General features: G+C 50.2%; 1 protein-coding gene across 2 annotated transcripts in view; it reads left to right on the top strand.

Moving 5' to 3' along the window:
• FAM168A (family with sequence similarity 168 member A) overlaps positions 1-19279 on the top strand; it is a 180067-nt gene extending 160788 nt beyond the window's left edge. The window contains exons 5-9 of one of the 2 annotated variants that reach the window (XM_030475794.1): positions 8139-8264; positions 13533-13675; positions 15070-15244; positions 16963-17093; positions 19115-19279. In XM_030475794.1, coding sequence (XP_030331654.1) covers positions 8139-8264; positions 13533-13675; positions 15070-15244; positions 16963-17075 — 557 coding nt within the window. In that variant the 3' untranslated portion in view covers positions 17076-17093; positions 19115-19279. The remainder of the gene's footprint in view (positions 1-8138; positions 8265-13532; positions 13676-15069; positions 15245-16962; positions 17094-19114) is intronic. The other variant, XM_030475795.1, reaches the window with a different exon arrangement.

Genomic DNA, 19279 nt, shown 5'->3' with positions numbered 1-19279 from the left:
CTACCACGGAGTGAGGAGATGCCCAAATGAGAAGAAACACCAAATCACTGCAGGACATGGAATTTGGAGGGGGTCTATTGCTCCTTGTACACCTCCAACACCATCCTTGGGAGGCTGGAGTTCCTATTGCACACCAAATGGAAACAACCCCCAGAAATGATGTGTTGCCATCCAAACAAAATACTTTCCTTTACAAAATCTTGATGGAATCCACACATTCCGCTGGAAAGATTTTATTTCAGCTCAGTTTGATTTTCCAAATTAAAAATAAGAAGAAAAAACCCCAACTAGGAAATCTTGCGGCAGTTGCCACATTTGGGAATATTTGGTTCCCTTCAGCTATGTAGACCTTAGGTCTGTAACCCTTGCAGCCCAGGTCCTTCTATATTCAGTGGACAGAAAGAGAGACCTTCCCAAAGAGACATTTAGCCTCCCCATGGGTTCCTGTCTGTCCTACCAGGAGAGCTTGAGATGCATCCTTCATGCTCATGAGGAGCAGGAGCCCAACAGGGGTAGTAGATGCTTTCTCAAGTAACTCTGATACATAGTTAAGATATCCTCAGAGAAGGAGACCTCTAAGATGATGTTTTATGGGATTGCTTTCTTGGCATGGATTGGGATAGTAGGAATACACTGAGAAATGGGACCCAGCTGGTGTGTAATAGTGTAATCCTGGAGTGGGCTGGAGGACAAGGCTCCTTCTCTTGAATGAAGAATTTGCTTGCACTCACAATAAGGACAAGAAAGAATGTCCCATGGCAGACAGCAAAGAAACAGCCAAGAAGACTAAGAAAGAACAAGGAAACACAGGGATAACCCTTGAAATTGGGGTTCACTCAGGTGGGCAGCAGCAAACCCTTGGTCAGCCCTTCTTGAGCCCCATCGTTCCCGCAGCAGCATCCATAACCTGTGTCCTCCACCCAGCAGAAGGGAGCCCTCACCCTCAGCAAGGGCCAGGTTGTCCATTCGCCTTGGTCTCTCCTCCCTGAATACAGCCAGACCAGCCTTCAGAAGATTCCACACATTGTTCAGTGTGGAATAATCCACCCCAAACCTTCTTAGTCAGCGGCTTTTATAAGCACAAACCCACGAAGACTTTGATTTTCCTTTACCTTTGTCCTGGTGGCTCTGGCTGTGGGTGTCCTCTCCTTCATTAAAGATGCTTCGCCTCCCCCGTGCTTTGATCCTTGCTATATTTTATCACTACGACACTTTGCAGCAAGCAGTGCCTGCAGATTAATTAAAGCTCGAGTTCCTCATGTAGTCCTTTCTTTAAAGCAATGCAAATCATTGTCTGTTGCTTTACATTTGCATGATGTGAAAGGGGAAACGAAAGCCCTGGTCAATCTGCTTTGTGCCAGGCAGCCTTTTATTCACTCCCCTTCTGAAATACAAGCCTAATCTTAACCCACTTGCTTTCTCTAAAAGAAAAGCCTCTCATCATTTATATGTCCCCTTCTCTCCAGATCTTTTTGTTACGCAGCTCAATGCTCAGGCAAGGAAGCCTGGGCAGCCACCTTGACATTTGAATTCATTGCTCTGTTTGTGGATCTTAGAAAATGCTTTTAATAATTTCCATATTAGAAATCTCCTTATTTCCAGTAAGCTGACAGGTCATTTTGCATCAAGAACAACGCTTTTCCAGTGCCTAACACAACATAGCTAAGCACTACATTAGTGAGGAAATGGGGAAGATTGAACTTGGTGTTCCTCAACCCAACTCTTCTTGTGCAGAAACCTCCTTCCTCCCCATAAATAATCATACAGCTCTTGAAATCAATGCAATTTAATATCAGGGCAGGGTTTTTTTTCCCCCACTCTTTGGAGATTTATCTATCTGGAGGCATGGTTCAGAGCTCTCAGCTTGTTCATGTGCAGCCGGGAGGAAAGATGCTTTCATGAATGCTGTTTCATGGAGAAAAAAAGCCTGGGTGATGCTGGAAGTGAGGACAGCATCCATCAGTGTTATCCTTAGAGGCAGAGCAAAGGCTACAGAGGCAATCCAGGCTCAGACCTTGCTGAAAATTAGAGGCTTTTTCAAGCTAGTTGCCAGTTTTTGTTGAATTATGGATGTTAAGATCCTGATTGTGCTGCAGGGGAGATGCTGCATTTCTGGCACTGGGAATCAGGTCCACTGAGGAATGACTTTAACCTGCCAGAGGGGAGACTGAGATGAGCTCTGAGGCAGAAGCTCTTCCCTGTGAGGGTGCTGAGGCGCTGGCACAGACTTTTCCCAGAGAAGCTGTGGCTGCCCCATCCCTGGCAGTGTTCAAGGCCAGGTTGGACACAGGGGCTTGGAGCAACCTGCTCTAGTGGAAGGTGTCCCTGCCCGGGGCAGGGGGTTGGAGCTGGAGGAGCTTTAAGCTCCTTCAGTCCAAACCAGTCTGGGATTCTAAAAGAACTCCGTTAAACATTCCAGCAGTGGGTACATGCAGCAGAGCAGGCAGTGTCCTCAACTGTGTTAAATGGAATTGAGCTGAAGTCATACTGTGGTTCAGTGGCTGAGTTAAACCCAGTTGTCTGTATCGGTGCAGAGAGCACTTACTCAGATTGAATCAGCTGCTGTCATGCAGGAGGCTGAGAATAACCCCACCATTGAGATGAACCTGCTGCTGGGGTTCCTGCAACCCATCAAACCCACTGCAACTCAGAGGGGATCAGCTTTGTGTTTAAAATCCTTGATTCAGAATCAGCAGACTAATTCTAACATGTATTTATAAGAGACTTTAGATGTTGAGCCTTCAGCTGCCTCGCTGCAGAGAGGTGGTGTGTGTTCCCAGCAGAACTGCTGCTCTCAAAAGCATCTCATTCACCAACCAAGTTCTATTGCAAGACTGGGTGGGGATTGGTATCTGCTCTCAGAAGTCCTTCAGGATCACTATAAAAGCAATCACAAACCCAAGTTTCATCTGCTGGCATAGCTGATTCTCCGTACGTAGGTTAACTGGGCAAATGTGCCTCTTAATAGTGCTTGGAGTGGAGGTTGAAAAGGGTCGGAAGAGCATCCTTTGCTTGTGACTGATGAACTCGTGAGATGCCAGTCTTGAAAGAAGCTGTTCTGGTCAAGGTTCTACCCTAAAGGTGTTCCTCAGCCAAGTTCTCTCTGGTTGGGTGTCTCTTGCCCCAAACTTCATGAGTTTTGCTTCACTTCCATGCAAAATCTTAGCAAGAGATGAACCACCAAGTGAAGGTGAAGGCTGCCCTCTGCTCCTGCCCTTGGTGTGGTTCACCCCAAGGGAAGTGCATTGGTGGTGGTTAATTTTCAAGGTCTAGTTTTCAAATACCTGCTGCTTATGTGCCTCAGTGAGTCCTTGATGTCCTCCAGACACTCACACTATAGTCTCTGATGCCACACTAGAAGTCAGTGATGCTCATGCTCTTGCTCTTGACCTCATGGTTCCCAAGACCTTGGGATCCACATGGAAAATGTAATGATTTAGTGTCCCAAACTTTGCAATTGCCTCAATCATAGAATCACAGAGTGGTTTGGGTTGGAAGAGACCTTAAACCTCATCCAGTTCCAACCCCTGCCACGGGCAGGGACACCTTCCACTGGAGCAGATTGCTCCAAGCCCCATCCAACTGGGCCTTGAAGCATAAGGAGTCATGGAAAGGAGCTTGGAGAAGTCTATAGAGTCCCTTTGGTCCAGGCAGGTCCAGCAGCAGTGAGGAAAGGAAGATGGGAACTGGAATTAGTCTTGATTCCTCCTGCTCTCAGTGCCATAGAATCACAGAATGGTTTGGGTTGGAAAGGACCGTAAGTTCATCTAATGCCAAGTATCTGGTGAATATCTGCTAAGGCTTGAGCACCAAAAGGATGATAAATTCTTCACCAGCTTATTTCAAAGTGACCCTTCCCAAGGTGTAGATAACAGCCAGCCACTGCACAGCCGAAACAGCCCTACATTGAGCAAGGGAATGAATTTCCTTCCATCCTCATTGAAACACACATTTCTGCCTTGTGTGATTCTCCTGTTGTGTTCATCCACATTTTTTACAGGGAAAGACACAAGGGAAGCTCCAAGATCACTGCAAAACATCAGCATTGCATTAACTGCTGCTTGAAATGAGCCTACTTATTTCGGCCAGTGTTATTAAAATACAATCCCTTCCAAGTATACAAAAATGAGTGCCTCAAATCACTGCTGCGGAGACATGAGGCACTCCAGTTTAAAAGTTCTATAAGCTTGGAGCATGTTCCCTCCCAGGCATTCTGCCTTCCTGAGATGGTTGGTTTGGTTTAACTTCCTTCATTAAAAATAAGCCTTTTTCTTTTCCTGAAAGTAGGACACGCACATCTCACATGGAGACTGGCTCATGCTTCAACTGCATTTATTAATAATGCAGGGCAGAATAATGCTTCTCATCCATTACTCCAGTGTCCTCACAGAGCTGAACAGATATTGCTAAAATCAGCCCTTGGAAATTAAGGGTGTCCATGGGGATGTTGTGGGACAGGATGGAGGCTCTGAACCCCCATTCCTGCCTCTGGGTCCTCCCTGGAGGAAACACTGCTCTGCAGGGGGAGAGCGCAGGCATCATCTTTCCCCACATAAGTGCTTTCAGCCATCCTCCATAGGTGCCCACTGACTGTTTAGGGACATCAATAGGTCCCCTAAGGTGGGTATCTTGGGGTGTGAGGGGGTGAATATCCTGTAGAGCCTGGCAAAGCTTTCTAAGAACAAATGGTCTCACCAGTTTGAGGCACTCAAGAACACAGTAATGGGGCTGCCTGGGGAATTATGCTTATTGCAAACCTTGTAGGAGGCTCACAGCCAGATCCATCATAAATAGAATCATGGAATGGTTTGTGTCGGAAGGGAACTGAAAGCTCCTCCAGTTCCAACCCCTGCCACGGGCAGGGACACCTTCCACTAGAGCAGGTTGCTCCAAGCCCCTGTGTCCAACTTGGCCTTGAACACTGCCAGGGATGGGGCAGCCACAGCTTCTCTGGGAAAAGTCTGTGCCAGCGCCTCAGCACCCTCACAGGGAAGAGCTTCTGCCTTAGATCCAACCTAAATCTCCTCTGTTTCAGTTGGAACCCATCACCTCTCGTCCTATTGCTACAGTCCCTGATGAAGGTCCCTCTCCAGCATCCTTGTAGCCCCCTTCAGACGCTGGAAGCTGCTCTGAGGTCTCCACGCAGCTTCTCTTCTCCAGGCTCAACAGCCCCAATGTTCTCAGCTTGTCTCCATACGGGAGCTGCTCCAGCCCCTGCTCATCCTCGTGGCCTCCTCTGGACTTGCTCCAACAGCTCAGCGTCCTTCTGATGCTGAGGACACCAGAGCTGCACACAGTTAATCTAATATCTATGATATTAGATAGTCATGGCTGGATTGTAACCTCTGTGAATTGTAGCTCTTGCAAAGGACCAGGAGATATTAATGTTCCTAAAAGCCTCCTTGGTTCACCTTTTGTGTAGTTTTAAGTGATGGATTCTCCAAGGATCCATGATTTAATGTATGGCAAACTCCCAGCCATCTCAGACCCAAATTACTGTGATTTTTTGGTAGCTCTGATGAGGAGAAACCGTAGAGGAAGGATTCATATAACATCTAAATAAATTGTCTCATCAGTCTTGGAGATTAAAACCTTTGTGAAATGCAGAGGCAAAAATGAATGTGATCTTGAAGAAAAGCCTGAGTGAAAAAGTGTTTCTGTCTCAGTGCAGGGAGTTAATTCTCCAGTGTGATGTTCAGGAGTGCAGCATACCATGGAAAACTAAGGAAGGCAGGTTGGAAATCCCTAATAACTCACAAACCTCTGGGAGAGGGCACATGGTCGGAGCAGAACATGACCAGTGCTTGAATAGAGGAGAAATTGTGCTTTAAATCTCTCAAAAACCTCTTGATTTCTCTTCCAGATGATGAGAAGGCAGCAGAGCATCATCCAGGCAGATCTTGCACCCGTAACCATCTCCACACTGATGGTGGTTGCCATGCTGTCCAGTAAAGCATCGCTGCTGGGTGTCCTCCATGCTCCATGAGTTTATGGTGGACCAGCAGGCCTGCAGCAGTGTTTCTCTGCTCTCTCTGTGGTGTCCAGCCATTAGGACCTGTGTTGCTGCTGGCATGGGCTGTAGCACCAGCACTGATTCCTCCTTGGCCTCCTCAACCACTTGTCCTCAACTTCCAGCCCTGTGCACTCCAGTTGCATCTTCAGAGGTGGTTAGATAAGAGTCTGAGCAGACACAGAGGTGTTGGAGGGGTTTGAAACATCATTGCTCTTGCCTTTGGGGTGCAGAAAGGTTTTCAGGCCCTGACCAAGTCATAAAGTCCCTTCTGCAGGGTTTAGCATTGACCTTCTCAGAGGAGAAACTTGCTTGGGAGAAGGAGTTATAAAGTGCAGCTTTAAAATGTCTTCCTGGGGCCAATGTGAGGATAAGGAACGCACCATCTCCTGCTGTGGACCATGGTGTCCTTCTGAAGGGCTCATCTTTCTGCCTCAGATGGCTTTGACCTCGGCTGGTTCTGCTGTCAGAAACAGTTCCCTTCTTACAAAGTTCCTCTGCTGTTCCTTTCTTGCCCGAAGGTCCTTTGTTTTGACTCCAGAAGTCTCTTGAGTTGGCAGATCTGATCCAAAATCCCTTTACCCTGTCCCTAACACCACCCGCACAAGGAGAAGGGGACAGTGGGGCCATACCCTGACCTCCAACCTTCTAGAGATCTTGAGGAACTCAGTCAGTTGGTGTAGAGAGACCATGTCAACAGTCTGTCTTCTGTGTCCACAAAAAATGCCTTCAAAGAAGCCATAAAGCAGTGATTTTCCTTGATCCCAGCAGCTTCATTTTACCTCCTTTATCCTCCACAACTTCACAGCGAGGTCTAATCACTAAGTGGCTTGTTGAAGATGGATCAACCCTCACTTGGTTTTCCTTCTTTAGTAGCTGGGGGTGTGGAATACATACTGCATACATGGGAAACCTGGAGCTTTTATAATGACATCCAAAGCAGCTTGTGGTGAGCAGTGGGCTATAAGAACTGGCTGAGGCTTTCAAAAGATGTATGGGTTATACTGGGTGGTGGTGGGATTTCAACCAAGGATGGTTAATACTTTGAGATGAGCCTGGCACAAGGAGTTGGGGCACATCCATAGTTTCAGAGGGGAAACAAAAGAGAAACAGAAAAAGATCTGGTAAACCTTTCCTGGAGGAACCATCTTTGGGAAGGAGCCTGGTTGTAGGCTTTTGTTGGTGATCTGCCTTCTCCATAGATGTGATCCAAAAGCCTTTGGGGTAGTGGCAGTTCTTAGATAAGCATTGGCAATGTGTTTGGGTACAGGATAACAGCACAGACTTTTCCCAGAGAAGCTGTGGCTGCCCCATCCCTGGCAGTGTTCAAGGCCAGGTTGGACACAGGGGCTTGGAGCAACCTGCTCTAGTGGAAGGTGCCCCTGCCCGTGGCAGGGGGTTGGAGCTGGGTGAGCTTTAAGGTCCCTTCACCCCAAACCAGTCTGGGACTCGATGATTCTATAAGGGTACAGCCAGTGCTGGTTCATTGAATTATGTTGGTCCTTTCTCAAATCTCACAAGATTTGGCTCTTCAGACTCTTCTGGATTATCTTGGCTTCATAAATCAGTTTCCACAAACCAGGATACACGGCGACGTGCCCAAAGCCACTGCTTCTGCTCACTGACCTTTCCAAAGCTATGATGGGACAGTCACAGCGACCAGTACCTTGTCCACTGGTGGCATCTGCCATGCAAGCATCTCAAAGGCTTTTATTGGGAATAAAATGCCTTGCACACCAAGTTCAGCCTGTTTTCCAGCTGGGAAACACAAGGCCATGGACAGACATTACTGGTTCATATGCACAGAGGTGAACAGTAGTATCTGGGGAGGGATGGTGGCTTTACTGGCCACGTTCCCCCAGTGTAGATCTTCATGCAGGTCCCTTAGCTAAGGAGACCAGTCATTTGGAATAGGTAACTGGTTTCCTGCAATGCACTGTGCAAACCATCCCTCCATGGGGATCAGGTGGGATGAGAGGAACCATGGTGTAACATTCCTATAGATAGTTGTCCTTAACAGGTGGGAGGGGAAAGAAAGAGAGCAGCAAAGTGGTTCAAACGTGACCTAAACATGGGAAGTTGTATCTTCATTGCTGTGTGTGACACCTCTTCTCTGTCCCCACTCAAGCTACACTTCTGATGAAGCAAGCCTGGCCACAGACCTCCTCCTCCTGTGCCACAGAGGGCACCTTCCACCTCCCAGTGGACACCGGCACCGAGAACAGAACTTACCAGGCTTCTTCTGCAGCATTCAGTAAATAAACCTTTTCTTCTGGGGTTTCCCTTGGTTGGTTCGTGCCCAGTTGCCTCCCCTCCTGGGGGTTACTTGGGGATGGGGTTATTTGGGATCAGCCTGTTTGAATGGGGTGGGAACATTCACATCTGTGCGTCCTTCCCTGTGTGCTGGCACAATGAGGGTGCTGCAGGTCGGGAGGGTGCTTGCTCTGCACCATATAGTAGATCTATCACCTTCTGCTGCCAGAGATGTCCAGTGGGAGCTGCAATTCCCTCTGGGGTGAAATGTTGTGGTTTTTCCTCTCAAAACAAGGTAGCATCGTCTGTTCAGGTGTGTTAAAACCATGAAGGAGCATGAAAAGGAGAGCACCCACTCTCCCCTTCAGAGGGACATATCAAGTGGAGAAGGGTGAAGGCCTCTTTCAGCCAAGTGTTTGGTCCCCAGGAGCAACCTGGGGTTGATTTCAGGTGTATCCTGCAGTGGTGATGCTCTGTGGTTGAGCATGCATAGAAAAATCAAAGGGATATTATTTCCTATTCTCTTAAAACAGAGAATTCCAAAATACACCTTGATTTTCAAGGAATCCAGGGTGAAATTCCCACTTTCTAACTCAAACTGGATGCGCAGAGGCAGGGGGAGGAGATGCTGCTTATGGATCGTGGTTAAACAGGCTTTTCCAGCTGGAGCCTTGTAATCTCATCCCCTAAGAGGCCCAATAGTGCCTCCAGGAGGGGTGATAAGCTCCCAGATAAGGCCCCTGGTGCTTCCCCAGGTATGTGGGGTGTCCTCTGGCCCCTGCCCAACTGCTCTTGCCTGCTCTTGCCGTCATGTTGCCTGCTAAAGCCGGGGCATGGGGCGTGCTGCAAGCGTGAGGTGGGACCACTCCTAGGTTCAAAATGCAGAATGAACCTTCCAAATACCCCTGGGACCTGGAGAAACTCCCAGTTGTGTTTAGAGACAAAAATGATACAAGTCTCTGGGAGAATTTTAATAGGTTTTAGTAGGGGGATAGAGCACCTCCCATAGGAAGACAGGCCAAGCAAACTGGGGCTGTTGAGCCTGGAGAAGAGAAGCTGCGTGGAGACCTCAGAGCAGCTTCCATTGTCTGAAGGGGGCTACAAGGATGCTGGAGGGGGACCTTCAATAGGGACTGTAGGGACAGGACAAGGGGAACCCTTTGTCCTGTCCCTCCAGGCCCTTGTCCAAAGCCCCTCTCCAGGTTTCCTGGAGCCCCTTTAGGCACTGGAGCTGCTCTAAGGTCTCCCCTTCAGGAGCCTTCTCTTCTCCAGGCTGCCCCAGCCCAGCTCTCTCAGCCTGGCTCCAGAGCAGAGCTGCTCCAGCCCTCGCCGCAGCTCCGGGGCCTCCTCTGGCCTCGCTCCAGCAGCTCCACGTCCCTCTTGTGCTGTTGCCCCAGAGCTGGATCAGGACTGCAGGGGGGGTCTCCCCAGAGCGCAGCAGAGGGGCAGGATCCCCTCCCTGAGCTGCTGCTCACGCTCTGGGGGTGCAGCCCAGCACACGGGGGGGTTCTGGGCTCAAGCACACACTGAAGCCGGGTCATGGGGAGCTTCTCCTCACCCAACACCCCAAGTCCTTCTCCTCAGGCTGCTCCATCCAGTCTCCCCCAGCCTGTGTTTGTGCTGGGATTGCCCCGACCCAGGGGCGGGACCTTGCCCTTGGCCTTGTTGAACTCCATGAGGTTCTATGGTCCCACCTCTCAGCCTGTCCAGATCCCTTTGGATCCCATCCCTTCCCTCCAGCGTGTCACTGCACCACACAGCTCAGTGTAGTTGCAAACTTGCTAAGTGCTCTCAATCCCACCATCTACATCACTGATGAAGATATTAAATAGATGAAGTTATTAAAGCTATTAAATAGATGAAGATATTATCTAGATGCAGATACTAAAGAGGGATACCACTCCTCACTGGTCTCCACTTGGATATTGAGCTGTTGACTGTAACTCTGGGTATGGCCACCCAGCCAGTTCCTTATCCAGCTAAGAAATGATGCTTTTTGTGAACCCTTCATATGGAAACAGGAGGAGATGATGATATGAAATTCATCACAGAGTTTCTCCCCTCCTCTCCAGCCTCCCTGCTATTACAGAAAAATTTATCTGTGCAATTTAGGGCTCTTCTGTGTTTCAGGGTCAATAAGTCGAGATTTCTAGAGTGGCACCAGCGATTTAATCAGCAATTTTAATAGAAGAAGGAGCTTAAAAGCTCACTATTGCTTTTGGAATCCCAGCCTGCTGCTGAACCATGAAGCAGCAGGAGCAAGGGCCATGCCAACCTCCTCATCCTACTAAGGTGTTAGTCATTATTAGGCTTTAAAATCAGCTCTCAGACCTGCTGTTCCAAGAGGAGCCTCCGTCACCTTGTGTCAGTAAAACTTGATTTCACATTGGTTTTACCCACAAATTGTTCTATTTTCCCCCCAATTTATAAACATAGAATCACAGAGTGGTTTGGGTTGGAAGGGACCTTTAAAGCTCTTCTAGTTCCAACCCCTCTGCATCAATCAGGGATAGCTTCAACTAGGTCAGGTTGCTCCATCCAAGCAGACGAATGTTTCCAGGGATGGGGCATCTCCCACCTCTCTGGGAAAACGTGGAAGATCACATCTTCCATGGGCTGTTATGCTTAATACCTTTTTTCATATCATAGATAAATTGTCTGTGATTCAGCAGTTGGGAAACCACAGCAAGTCTTAGCATTCAAGGTGGTGAAACCACACAGCCTCGAGCTGGTCCACAGCTCCAGATGCCCGTCAGAAGTGAAGCCTGATGCTGAGAACTGGCAGCCTCCATGGTCTTTGCTTAAAGAAATTAGTTCAGAGGTGAAGAAAACGGGTAAAATTGAAGAACAGGAGGTTGGTGGCTCTGTAGGTGACGTTGCTGGGTTCCTGGAGGACCTCATGATGTCTCTATGGTGAATACAGCCATTCAGAACCTGCAGTTCTTCTCACTGCTTCCATCTCTCCTTTAAAGATAGTTGCACTCCTGCAAAAGTGAGTCAGAATAAAAGGTCACAGCTCTTCTGCTGTTTAATTAACACATTGGATCCAATGTGCAGCAATCGGGAGGCGGTGAGATGCTGTTTGGGAGTTCCTAGAAAGCTTGTTTTCTTCACGCCCTTGCAGTGCTGGGCGGATAATGTGGGCTATTAGCAGCCTTGCAGTCTTTGCCTTCATTAATTGCTGCCCTGAATAGTGCTTGAGTAAATTACTTCATTATGTTTGAGTGCTTAGATATCTTACTGCTGGGCTGAGCCTTGGCTTTCTCCTCTCCATCCTACACAGTCTTCGGGGCCATTTGCTCTAAGGATGGTTTCTCCCAGTCCTCCTGCAAGAGCTGGGTACCATTTCCCACCAGAGATCCCATCCCATATGCTTTTCCTTGCTTGCGTGAGCAGATCTTTTACCATTCCCATTTTACTTGTTCATTAAGCTGTGACCAACACCTTGATGCCTTCACAGCACCCTTGATGCAGTCTGGGGCATCCCATGGCAGCAGCTCAGCTTTTAGTCTACCCTAAAAGAAAACTTCTTAAAGCACAACTTCAAGTATTCTTGAGTATTAGATTAGAGAAACTGCCACATTATGGTCTAAACAAGTGGTCTGTGTGGTGGGTATAGAACTGCCCAAAGGTGGTGGTGAACCATATGACACCCAGTGTTCCTTTTCCAGTTGGGGGCCTGTCACTGGTAGGGTAGATATTGGGCCTTACGCTGTTCAATGTCTTCAGAAGTGATCTGAGTGATGGGATCAAGTGCTCCCTGATAAAGTTTGGCGATGACACCAAACTGAGAGGGGAAGTGGACACTTGGGAAGGTGAAGCCACCCTGCAGGATGAGCTGGACAGGCTGAAGAGTGGGATAACAAGAACCTGATGGAGCTCAACAAGGACAAGTGTCAGGTCTTGCCCCTGGGCAAACCCAATCCCAGAGTGCAGCACAGGCTGGGATCTGCCCGGCTGGAGCAGCTCTGGGAAAGGGACCTGGAGGACACCAGCCCCATAGGAGTGACCAGGGAGCAGCTGAGCAAAGAAACCCAACAGGGGAACATCAACAAGGGCATCATCAGCAGAGATGAAGGTGTCACTGCCCCACTGTGCTCGATGCTTGTCAGGCCACCCCTGGAATACTGTGTTCAGTTTTGGTCCTGCTGCCTGTGCCTGCCACCCCACTGCCCTCCCAAGCCCCTCTGCACCTCCTGGCTTTGCAGCAACCTGCTGTGCCTGTTGATGGAGCAGAGAAATGGCTTTTCTTAATGGCAATAAAGCAGATTTGCTGCTTTTGTTACTAAAGCAAATAGCCTGCGGGGAGCAGGACAGGTATAAAGGTGCTTGAGCATCACTTGGGGCTGCCTCTCCAACCAGCAGATGAGTTGATGGTCAGAGCCCTCCTTTGCAGGAGAGGAAACTGCTCAGAACTATCCACCTTCATGGAATACTTAAAGGCATCCATCGATTACACCTAAATATTAATCATAGAATCCCAGACAAGTTTGGGTTGAAGGGACCTTAAAGCTCCTCCAGTCCCAACCCCGGGCAGGGACACCTTCCACTAGAGCAGGTTGCTCCAAGCCCCTGTGTCCAACCTGGCCTTGAACACTGCCAGGGATGGGGCAGCCACAGCTTCTCTGGGAAAAGTCTGTGCCAGCGCCTCAGCACCCTCACAGGGAAGAGCTTCTGCCTCAGAGCTCATCTCAGCCTCCCCTCTGGCAGGTTAAAGCCATTCCCCTTGGCCTGTCCCTCCAGGCCCTTGTCCAAAGCCCCTCTCCAGGTTTCCTGGAGCCCCTTTAGGCACTGGAGCTGCTCTAAGGTGTCCCCTTCAGGAGCCTTCTCTTCTCCAGGCTGCCCCAGCCCAGCTCTCTCAGCCTGGCTCCAGAGCAGAGCTGCTCCAGCCCTCGCAGCAGCTCCGGGGCCTCCTCTGGCCTTGCTCCAGCAGCTCCACGTCCCTCTTGTGTTGGGGGACTCAGAGCTGAATGCCCCGTTTTGGGCCACTGGTGTTGGGAAGCACCACTGTTAGGCTGGGTGAAGGATGCAGGCTGGGCTGCTGTGATTGATTAGCCAGGGGCTGGATGCTGGACTTGGAGGTCTCAGCTTGGTGGGTTTCATGGCACATCAGTAAGGTGCTGGTGCAGCTTGGTGTCTCCTCCATGCTGAATGATGCCCAGCGAGCAGCCGGTGCATCCTGAGTGGCAGCTTGGGTTGCTGGTTCTCCATGGGCCAGCTCTGCAGCTGTAAATCCTCACCCTCACTTGGACTCCTCTTGTCTTTGCAGGGTACACTGCGGGGACTCCCTACAAGGTCCCACCGACCCAGAGTAACAACGCACCTCCTCCCTACTCGCCGTCTCCGAACCCGTACCAAACCGCTATGTACCCCATCAGAAGTGCCTATCCACAGCAGAACCTGTACACCCAGGTAGGTGCCTCCACCTCACTCAACAGCAAGCAAATACAGCCTGAGGTTCCAACAGGGCTTCATCTTCAGCTGTCAGGGCTGAGCACCCACCTCCTTCGTGGGATGGGGGTGCTCATGGTGGGGTTTGGTGGGTCTCTGGGATGCTGGGGTCTCTCTCCTGACTCCTCCATTGGATCCTCTGGATGAGCATGGTCTTGCATGGTTGTTGGTGTGTAGTGGAGTCAACACAGTGGCTTGATGAGGTTGGGAATCAGATCCCTCCCTACAAAATCACATGCTGGGGCTCTGTGGCTCCAGGGTAGTTCCTGCACCCACCTCTCCTCACCCTCCCCAGCTCTCAACACTGCTGTTCCCCAGGGCAACAGATGGCTCTGGGTCACCCCAAGGTTCATTTGCTGGTGGCCATTGGCATCTTATTGACTTGCATCACCCTCCTTCCACCTCCCTGTGTCACCTTCACCAGCACAAGCTACTTCAGGCATGACCCAGATCTGTGTCCTCACAGAGCAGCTCCTCCCCCAGCACCTGGATGGGTTTCCAGTGCCATCCTCTCTGCTCCTGCTTTGCCACCATCTCCAGCTATGTACTGGGGCCAAGATCCCCTGCAGGGATGTAATTTAGAGCAGATGTCCTCCGAAAATCACTTTGATGCCCCTTCCCGCTGAAGATCACGAGCTCGTCAGAGCAATCTATGGCTTCCCTGGCTTTTCCCCTAACCTGACTTTCCAACCCGTGATGGTGTTCCCCATCCCTTCCCATTGCCTTTATGCATCCCAAAGACCACTCCACATGTCCTCAGGTTCAGTTTCATTCTTCCTTATCCAGGTCTCCAGGCACAAGGAGCTTACTCACGGGAAGGACCAGCCCTTTGGCAGTCTGGGCTCAAATGGTGTCCCGTGGGCAGCTCTTTGTACCAGCAGCTAAACATGACACCAGCTTGTCTTAATTATGGAATCTTCATAGAATGTTTTGAGTGAAGGGACCTTAAAGCTCCTCCAGTTCCAACCCCCTGCCATGGGCAGGGACACCTTCCACTAGAGCAGGTTGCTCCAAGCCCCTGTGTCCAACCTGGCCTTGAACACTGCCAGGGATGGGGCAGCCACAGCTTCTCTGGGCACCCTGTGCCAGCGCCTCAGCACCCTCACAGGGAAAACAGGCTGGATTTGGGAGTATCGTGTGTCCCATCTGGTGCAGGGGGTAGGTGTGGGGCTGAGCTGCTGCATCACTGCTCACCCCATAGCAGGATCTACAGCAACTCCCTGCCCAGCTGACACCCTCTGCAAACAGAACTGGTCTTTGCCTCTACATAAAATACTGACTTTCAAGTCACTGATTTGGCTTGTGCTGTCAATCCAATGACAAAGACAATGGTGTTTTTTCCCTTTCTCCAACAGGGAGCTTATTATACCCAGCCAGTGTATGCGGCACAGCCTCACGTTATCCATCACACCACCGTGGTTCAGCCCAACAGCATCCCATCGGCCATCTACCCGGCCCCGGTCGCTGCGCCCAGGACCAACGGTGTGGCCATGGGGATGGTCGCTGGGACCACCATGGCAATGTCAGCAGGTAAGAAGGCAAATGTCCCCTTGTTCTGAGCCATTGTTTCATCTCTCGGGTGGGATGTATCCAAGCAATCTGTCCTAGAGATTTATCCTGGCTGAAGAACTCTCTGTGCTGCCTGCAGCCTTGCGGGGTGTATCTGGAAGTGGCTCCAGAAGCACTTAGGACACAGCTAACTGCTGGTTTTGCTTGCTGCCACCTCTCCTTTGCAGGCAAAAATGCTCCTGATACTGATCTAACTCAGTTTTTAAGTTAGCAGAGGAGACCTTGTGTTTGGTTCACTAGAGACATGCACTCTTGCATCCTTATATCTTCCTCTGTCTGTTCCATAAGCAGAGGTACAACCAGTTTTGTCCATCCTCAATACTGTATTTCCATACTCAAGTTCCTTTTTTAGGACACTTACGGTCTTACTTTCATTTGACAAAATGAACATTAACCTTGGTTTTTGCATCCCAAATCCTCTGCATTTATGTGCAGGATTGCTTTCATTGACAGCACATCAAGTAAGGGTATGTGCTGGGTTTATTTTTCCCAAAGCCTGTATTTCTCTCATTAACAATTCCTAGGATTGTATGTTGACTTATGCCAAGAAACACCTCATTCATCCTTCTGCATCTGCATTAGCTGTGAAACAGGGCTCTGTTCTGGGCCACAATCCTTGCTGCAACAGAGATACTGCAGCCTGGGTATGACAAAACCTCTCTGAGAGATTTACTGTTGCTTATACTGAGAAGTGGAGAGGTGCACGTGGGATGCTTTAAAATCTCTATAGTAGCATTTGTAGTAGCCAGGAACTGAGAAGTTGCTTCAAGCACCCAGTTACTCCCAGAGCAGAGTAGTTCAGGGCTGTATCCTCCCTCCCCCTGTCTGCTGAAGGCACTGCAAATTCCCACCTAAAATCCCTCTGTGTATCAGCTGAAGACTGGAGGAAAAGAGGATGCATGGAGTAGTTCCTCTGCTTTGTGGCTGGGAGAAGATCACTCCTGCTGCATCCCAAGACTCTCAGCTCTGGGGGTTTAAATGAAGCAAAGGAGCTCCTCTGCCCTTGGGAAATGAGTGGCAAAGCTCATCTTTATTTTCTCTGGAAGTTCTGGGCTTTTTCTCATCTCCTTTTACAACCCTCATCCCATCCAGTTTGGTGCTCAGATGTTTCAGATCACTGCAGTGATTTGCTACTGCAACTTAGCCCTGTGCCTTCAGCAGGTGGAAGATGTCAGCAGGTTTGTGGCTAGCTCTGGTCTTTAGGGATAAGGGAAATTAGAAGAAGATGGGTTAAGGACCAACAATAGCATGGAAAATACGCTGGAGCTTCAGGTGGGTTTATTCTGCTCATGGTGTTGGATGACAGCAACCACATGAGTCAGACGCCTTTGATTAAGGTCTCAGAGGCAGAGTAATATTTGGGGGAGTCATAGAAGGGAAAAAAAGGCAACTGGTGCTTTGCCTGCCCCTTGGAATCATAGAATCAACTGGGTTGGGAAAGAGCTTTAAGCTCATCCAGCCCAACCGCTCCCCAGCAGTGCCCAGGCCACCACTAACCCATGGCACTGAGGCCTCGGCTACACGGGCTGTGAACACTTGCAGGGCCGGTGACTCCAGCCCTGCCCTGGGCAGCCTGTTCCAATGCCTGAGCACCCTTTGGGGAAGGAATTGTTCCTCAGCTCCATCTAAACCTCCCCTAACAGAGCTCTTCTCCTCACTATTTCTCCATGCCGTTGCAGGAACCTTGTTGACCACCCCACAACACACCGCCATTGGAGCACATCCAGTTTCCGTGCCAACGTACAGGGCTCAAGGAACCCCCACCTACAGCTACGTACCTCCACACTGGTAAACCCACTGGCCAATTCATGTAAGTGCTGCCTTAGTAGGTCTTTCTCTGCTCTTGTTGATTAATTAATCACTAAGCACTGCTGTTGCTTCTCTCCTTCCTACAAAGCTGCTGAATCCTTTTGTCAGGGCAACACTTTAACTCCAGAAGAGCCTTTTAGCACTGCTCCCTAATAGGGATAGCTGCACGGTGCTCTGTCATGGGGCTACAGAGGGTTTTAGCAAAGCACAGCATATCTTGAGCTTACATAGAATCATAGAATGGTTTGGGTTGGAAGGGACCTTAGGATCATTGCAGTTCCAGCCTTCTGCCACGGGCAGGGACACCTTCCACTAGAGCAGGTTGCTCCAAGCCCCTGTGTCCAACCTGGCCTTGAACACTGCCAGGGATGGGGCAGCCACAGCTTCTCTGGGAAAAGTCTGTGCCAGCGCCTCAGCACCCTCACAGGGAAGAGCTTCTGCCTCAGAGCCCATCTCAGTCTCCCCTCTGGCAGGTTAAAGCCATTCCCCTTGGCCTGTCCCTACAGGCCCTTGTCCAAAGCCCCTCTCCAGGTTTCCTGGAGCCCCTTTAGGCACTGGACCTTCTCTAAGGTCTCCCCTTCAGGAGCCTTCTCTTCTCCAGGCTGAGCAACTCCTTTTTCTTCCCTGCTAAAATGTGCTGGGAGATCATCCTGTTCATTAGCACGGGGCTTGTGTGCAGCTGCCTGCAACCAGCTGCAGGTTCCTGTCGTGCTCAGGATCCCCAAAATCCCAGCTGCTCATTTAAACACCCTCCTTGTGTTGCTGGAGCCCTTGGTCCTTCATGCCCAATTAACAGGGAACGCAGCTGATGGGAACACATGATGCTGCATGGGGAGGCAGCGTGGATCAACCAGCCCTGGGGGCTATCTGAAATCTCTTCTTCCTGCATACATTACACTGAGCTAATCCTTCCCATGACAAATCGGTGTGCAATTAGCAGAGAGCATCCCATCTGCATATTTTTAATCCTCTGCAATGGATACCACCAACGAGCTGCTGCTTCCTCAGCTCCCTGCCCAAGAAATTGCCCACACGGCAGCATGAGGGATGATTAAATCCCAGCTACATGCATCAGCTATTGGTGCTGCACTTGATGCAGGGGTGCAGAGAGAGGAGAATAGCTCTGTCTGATCCTGGAATCATAAAATCATAGAATCAACTGGGTTGGAAAAGACCTTTAAGCTCACCCAGTCCAACCGCTCCCCAGCACTGCCAAGGCCACCACTAACCCATGGCACTGAGGCCTCGGCTACACGGGCTGTGAACACTTGCAGGGCCGGTGACTCCAGCCCTGCCCTGTGCAGCCTGTTCCAATGCCTGAGCACCCTTTGGGGAAGGAATTGTTCCTCAGCTCCATCTAAACCTGCCCTGGGGCAGCTTGAGGCCGTTTCCTCTTGTCCCATCCCTTGTTCCTTGGGAGCAGAGACCAGCCCCCTCCTGGCTCCATCCTCCTGTCAGGCAGTTGCAGAGAGCGAGAAGGTCCCCCCTGAGCCTTCTCTTCTCCACACTAAACCCCCCAGGTCCCTCAGCCGTTCCTCATCACACTTGTGCTCCAGGCCCTGCACCAGCTCCGGTGCCCTTCTCTGGCCCCGCTCCAGCACCTCAATGTCTCTCTTGCAGTGAGGGGCCCAGAACTGACCCAGGATTCGAGGTGCAGCCTCACCAGTGCCCAGCACAGGGGGACAGTCCCTGCCCTGGCCCTGCTGCCACACTGGTGCTGAGCCAGGCCAGGATGCTGGTGGCTTCTTGGCTGCCTGGGCACAAGCTGCTCATGTTCAGCTCCATCAATCAGCACCCCCAGGTCCTGTTCCATGGGCAGTTTCCAGCCACTCTTCCCCAAGCCTGGAGCGTTGCAGGGGGTTGTTGTGGCCCAAATGCAGGACCCGGCACTTTGCCTTGTTGAACCTCATAGCATTGGCCACAGCCCATCAATCCAGCCTGTCCAGATCCCTCTGTAGAACCTTCCTGCCCTGCACCACTTGCTCCTAACTCCTTGTTTTTGATCTATCTGCTCTCTTCCAGATCCAGAGTCAAACATTGTATGCAACTACACAAGTCTTACATCGGTGCTGTGGCCGCTGTCCTGCAGCACCTCGTCTGTTTGCAAGAACAAAAGAAAACCAACAAAAGTGCAAGGGTCACTTTATGCATTCTTTAGTGGTTTTGTAAAAGCTGCTTTTTCTAATC

This window comes from Strigops habroptila, chromosome 2 (assembly GCF_004027225.2).
Source record: "Strigops habroptila isolate Jane chromosome 2, bStrHab1.2.pri, whole genome shotgun sequence".
NCBI lineage: Eukaryota > Metazoa > Chordata > Aves > Psittaciformes > Psittacidae > Strigops > Strigops habroptila.
This window is presented reverse-complemented; position numbering and strand designations above follow the sequence as displayed.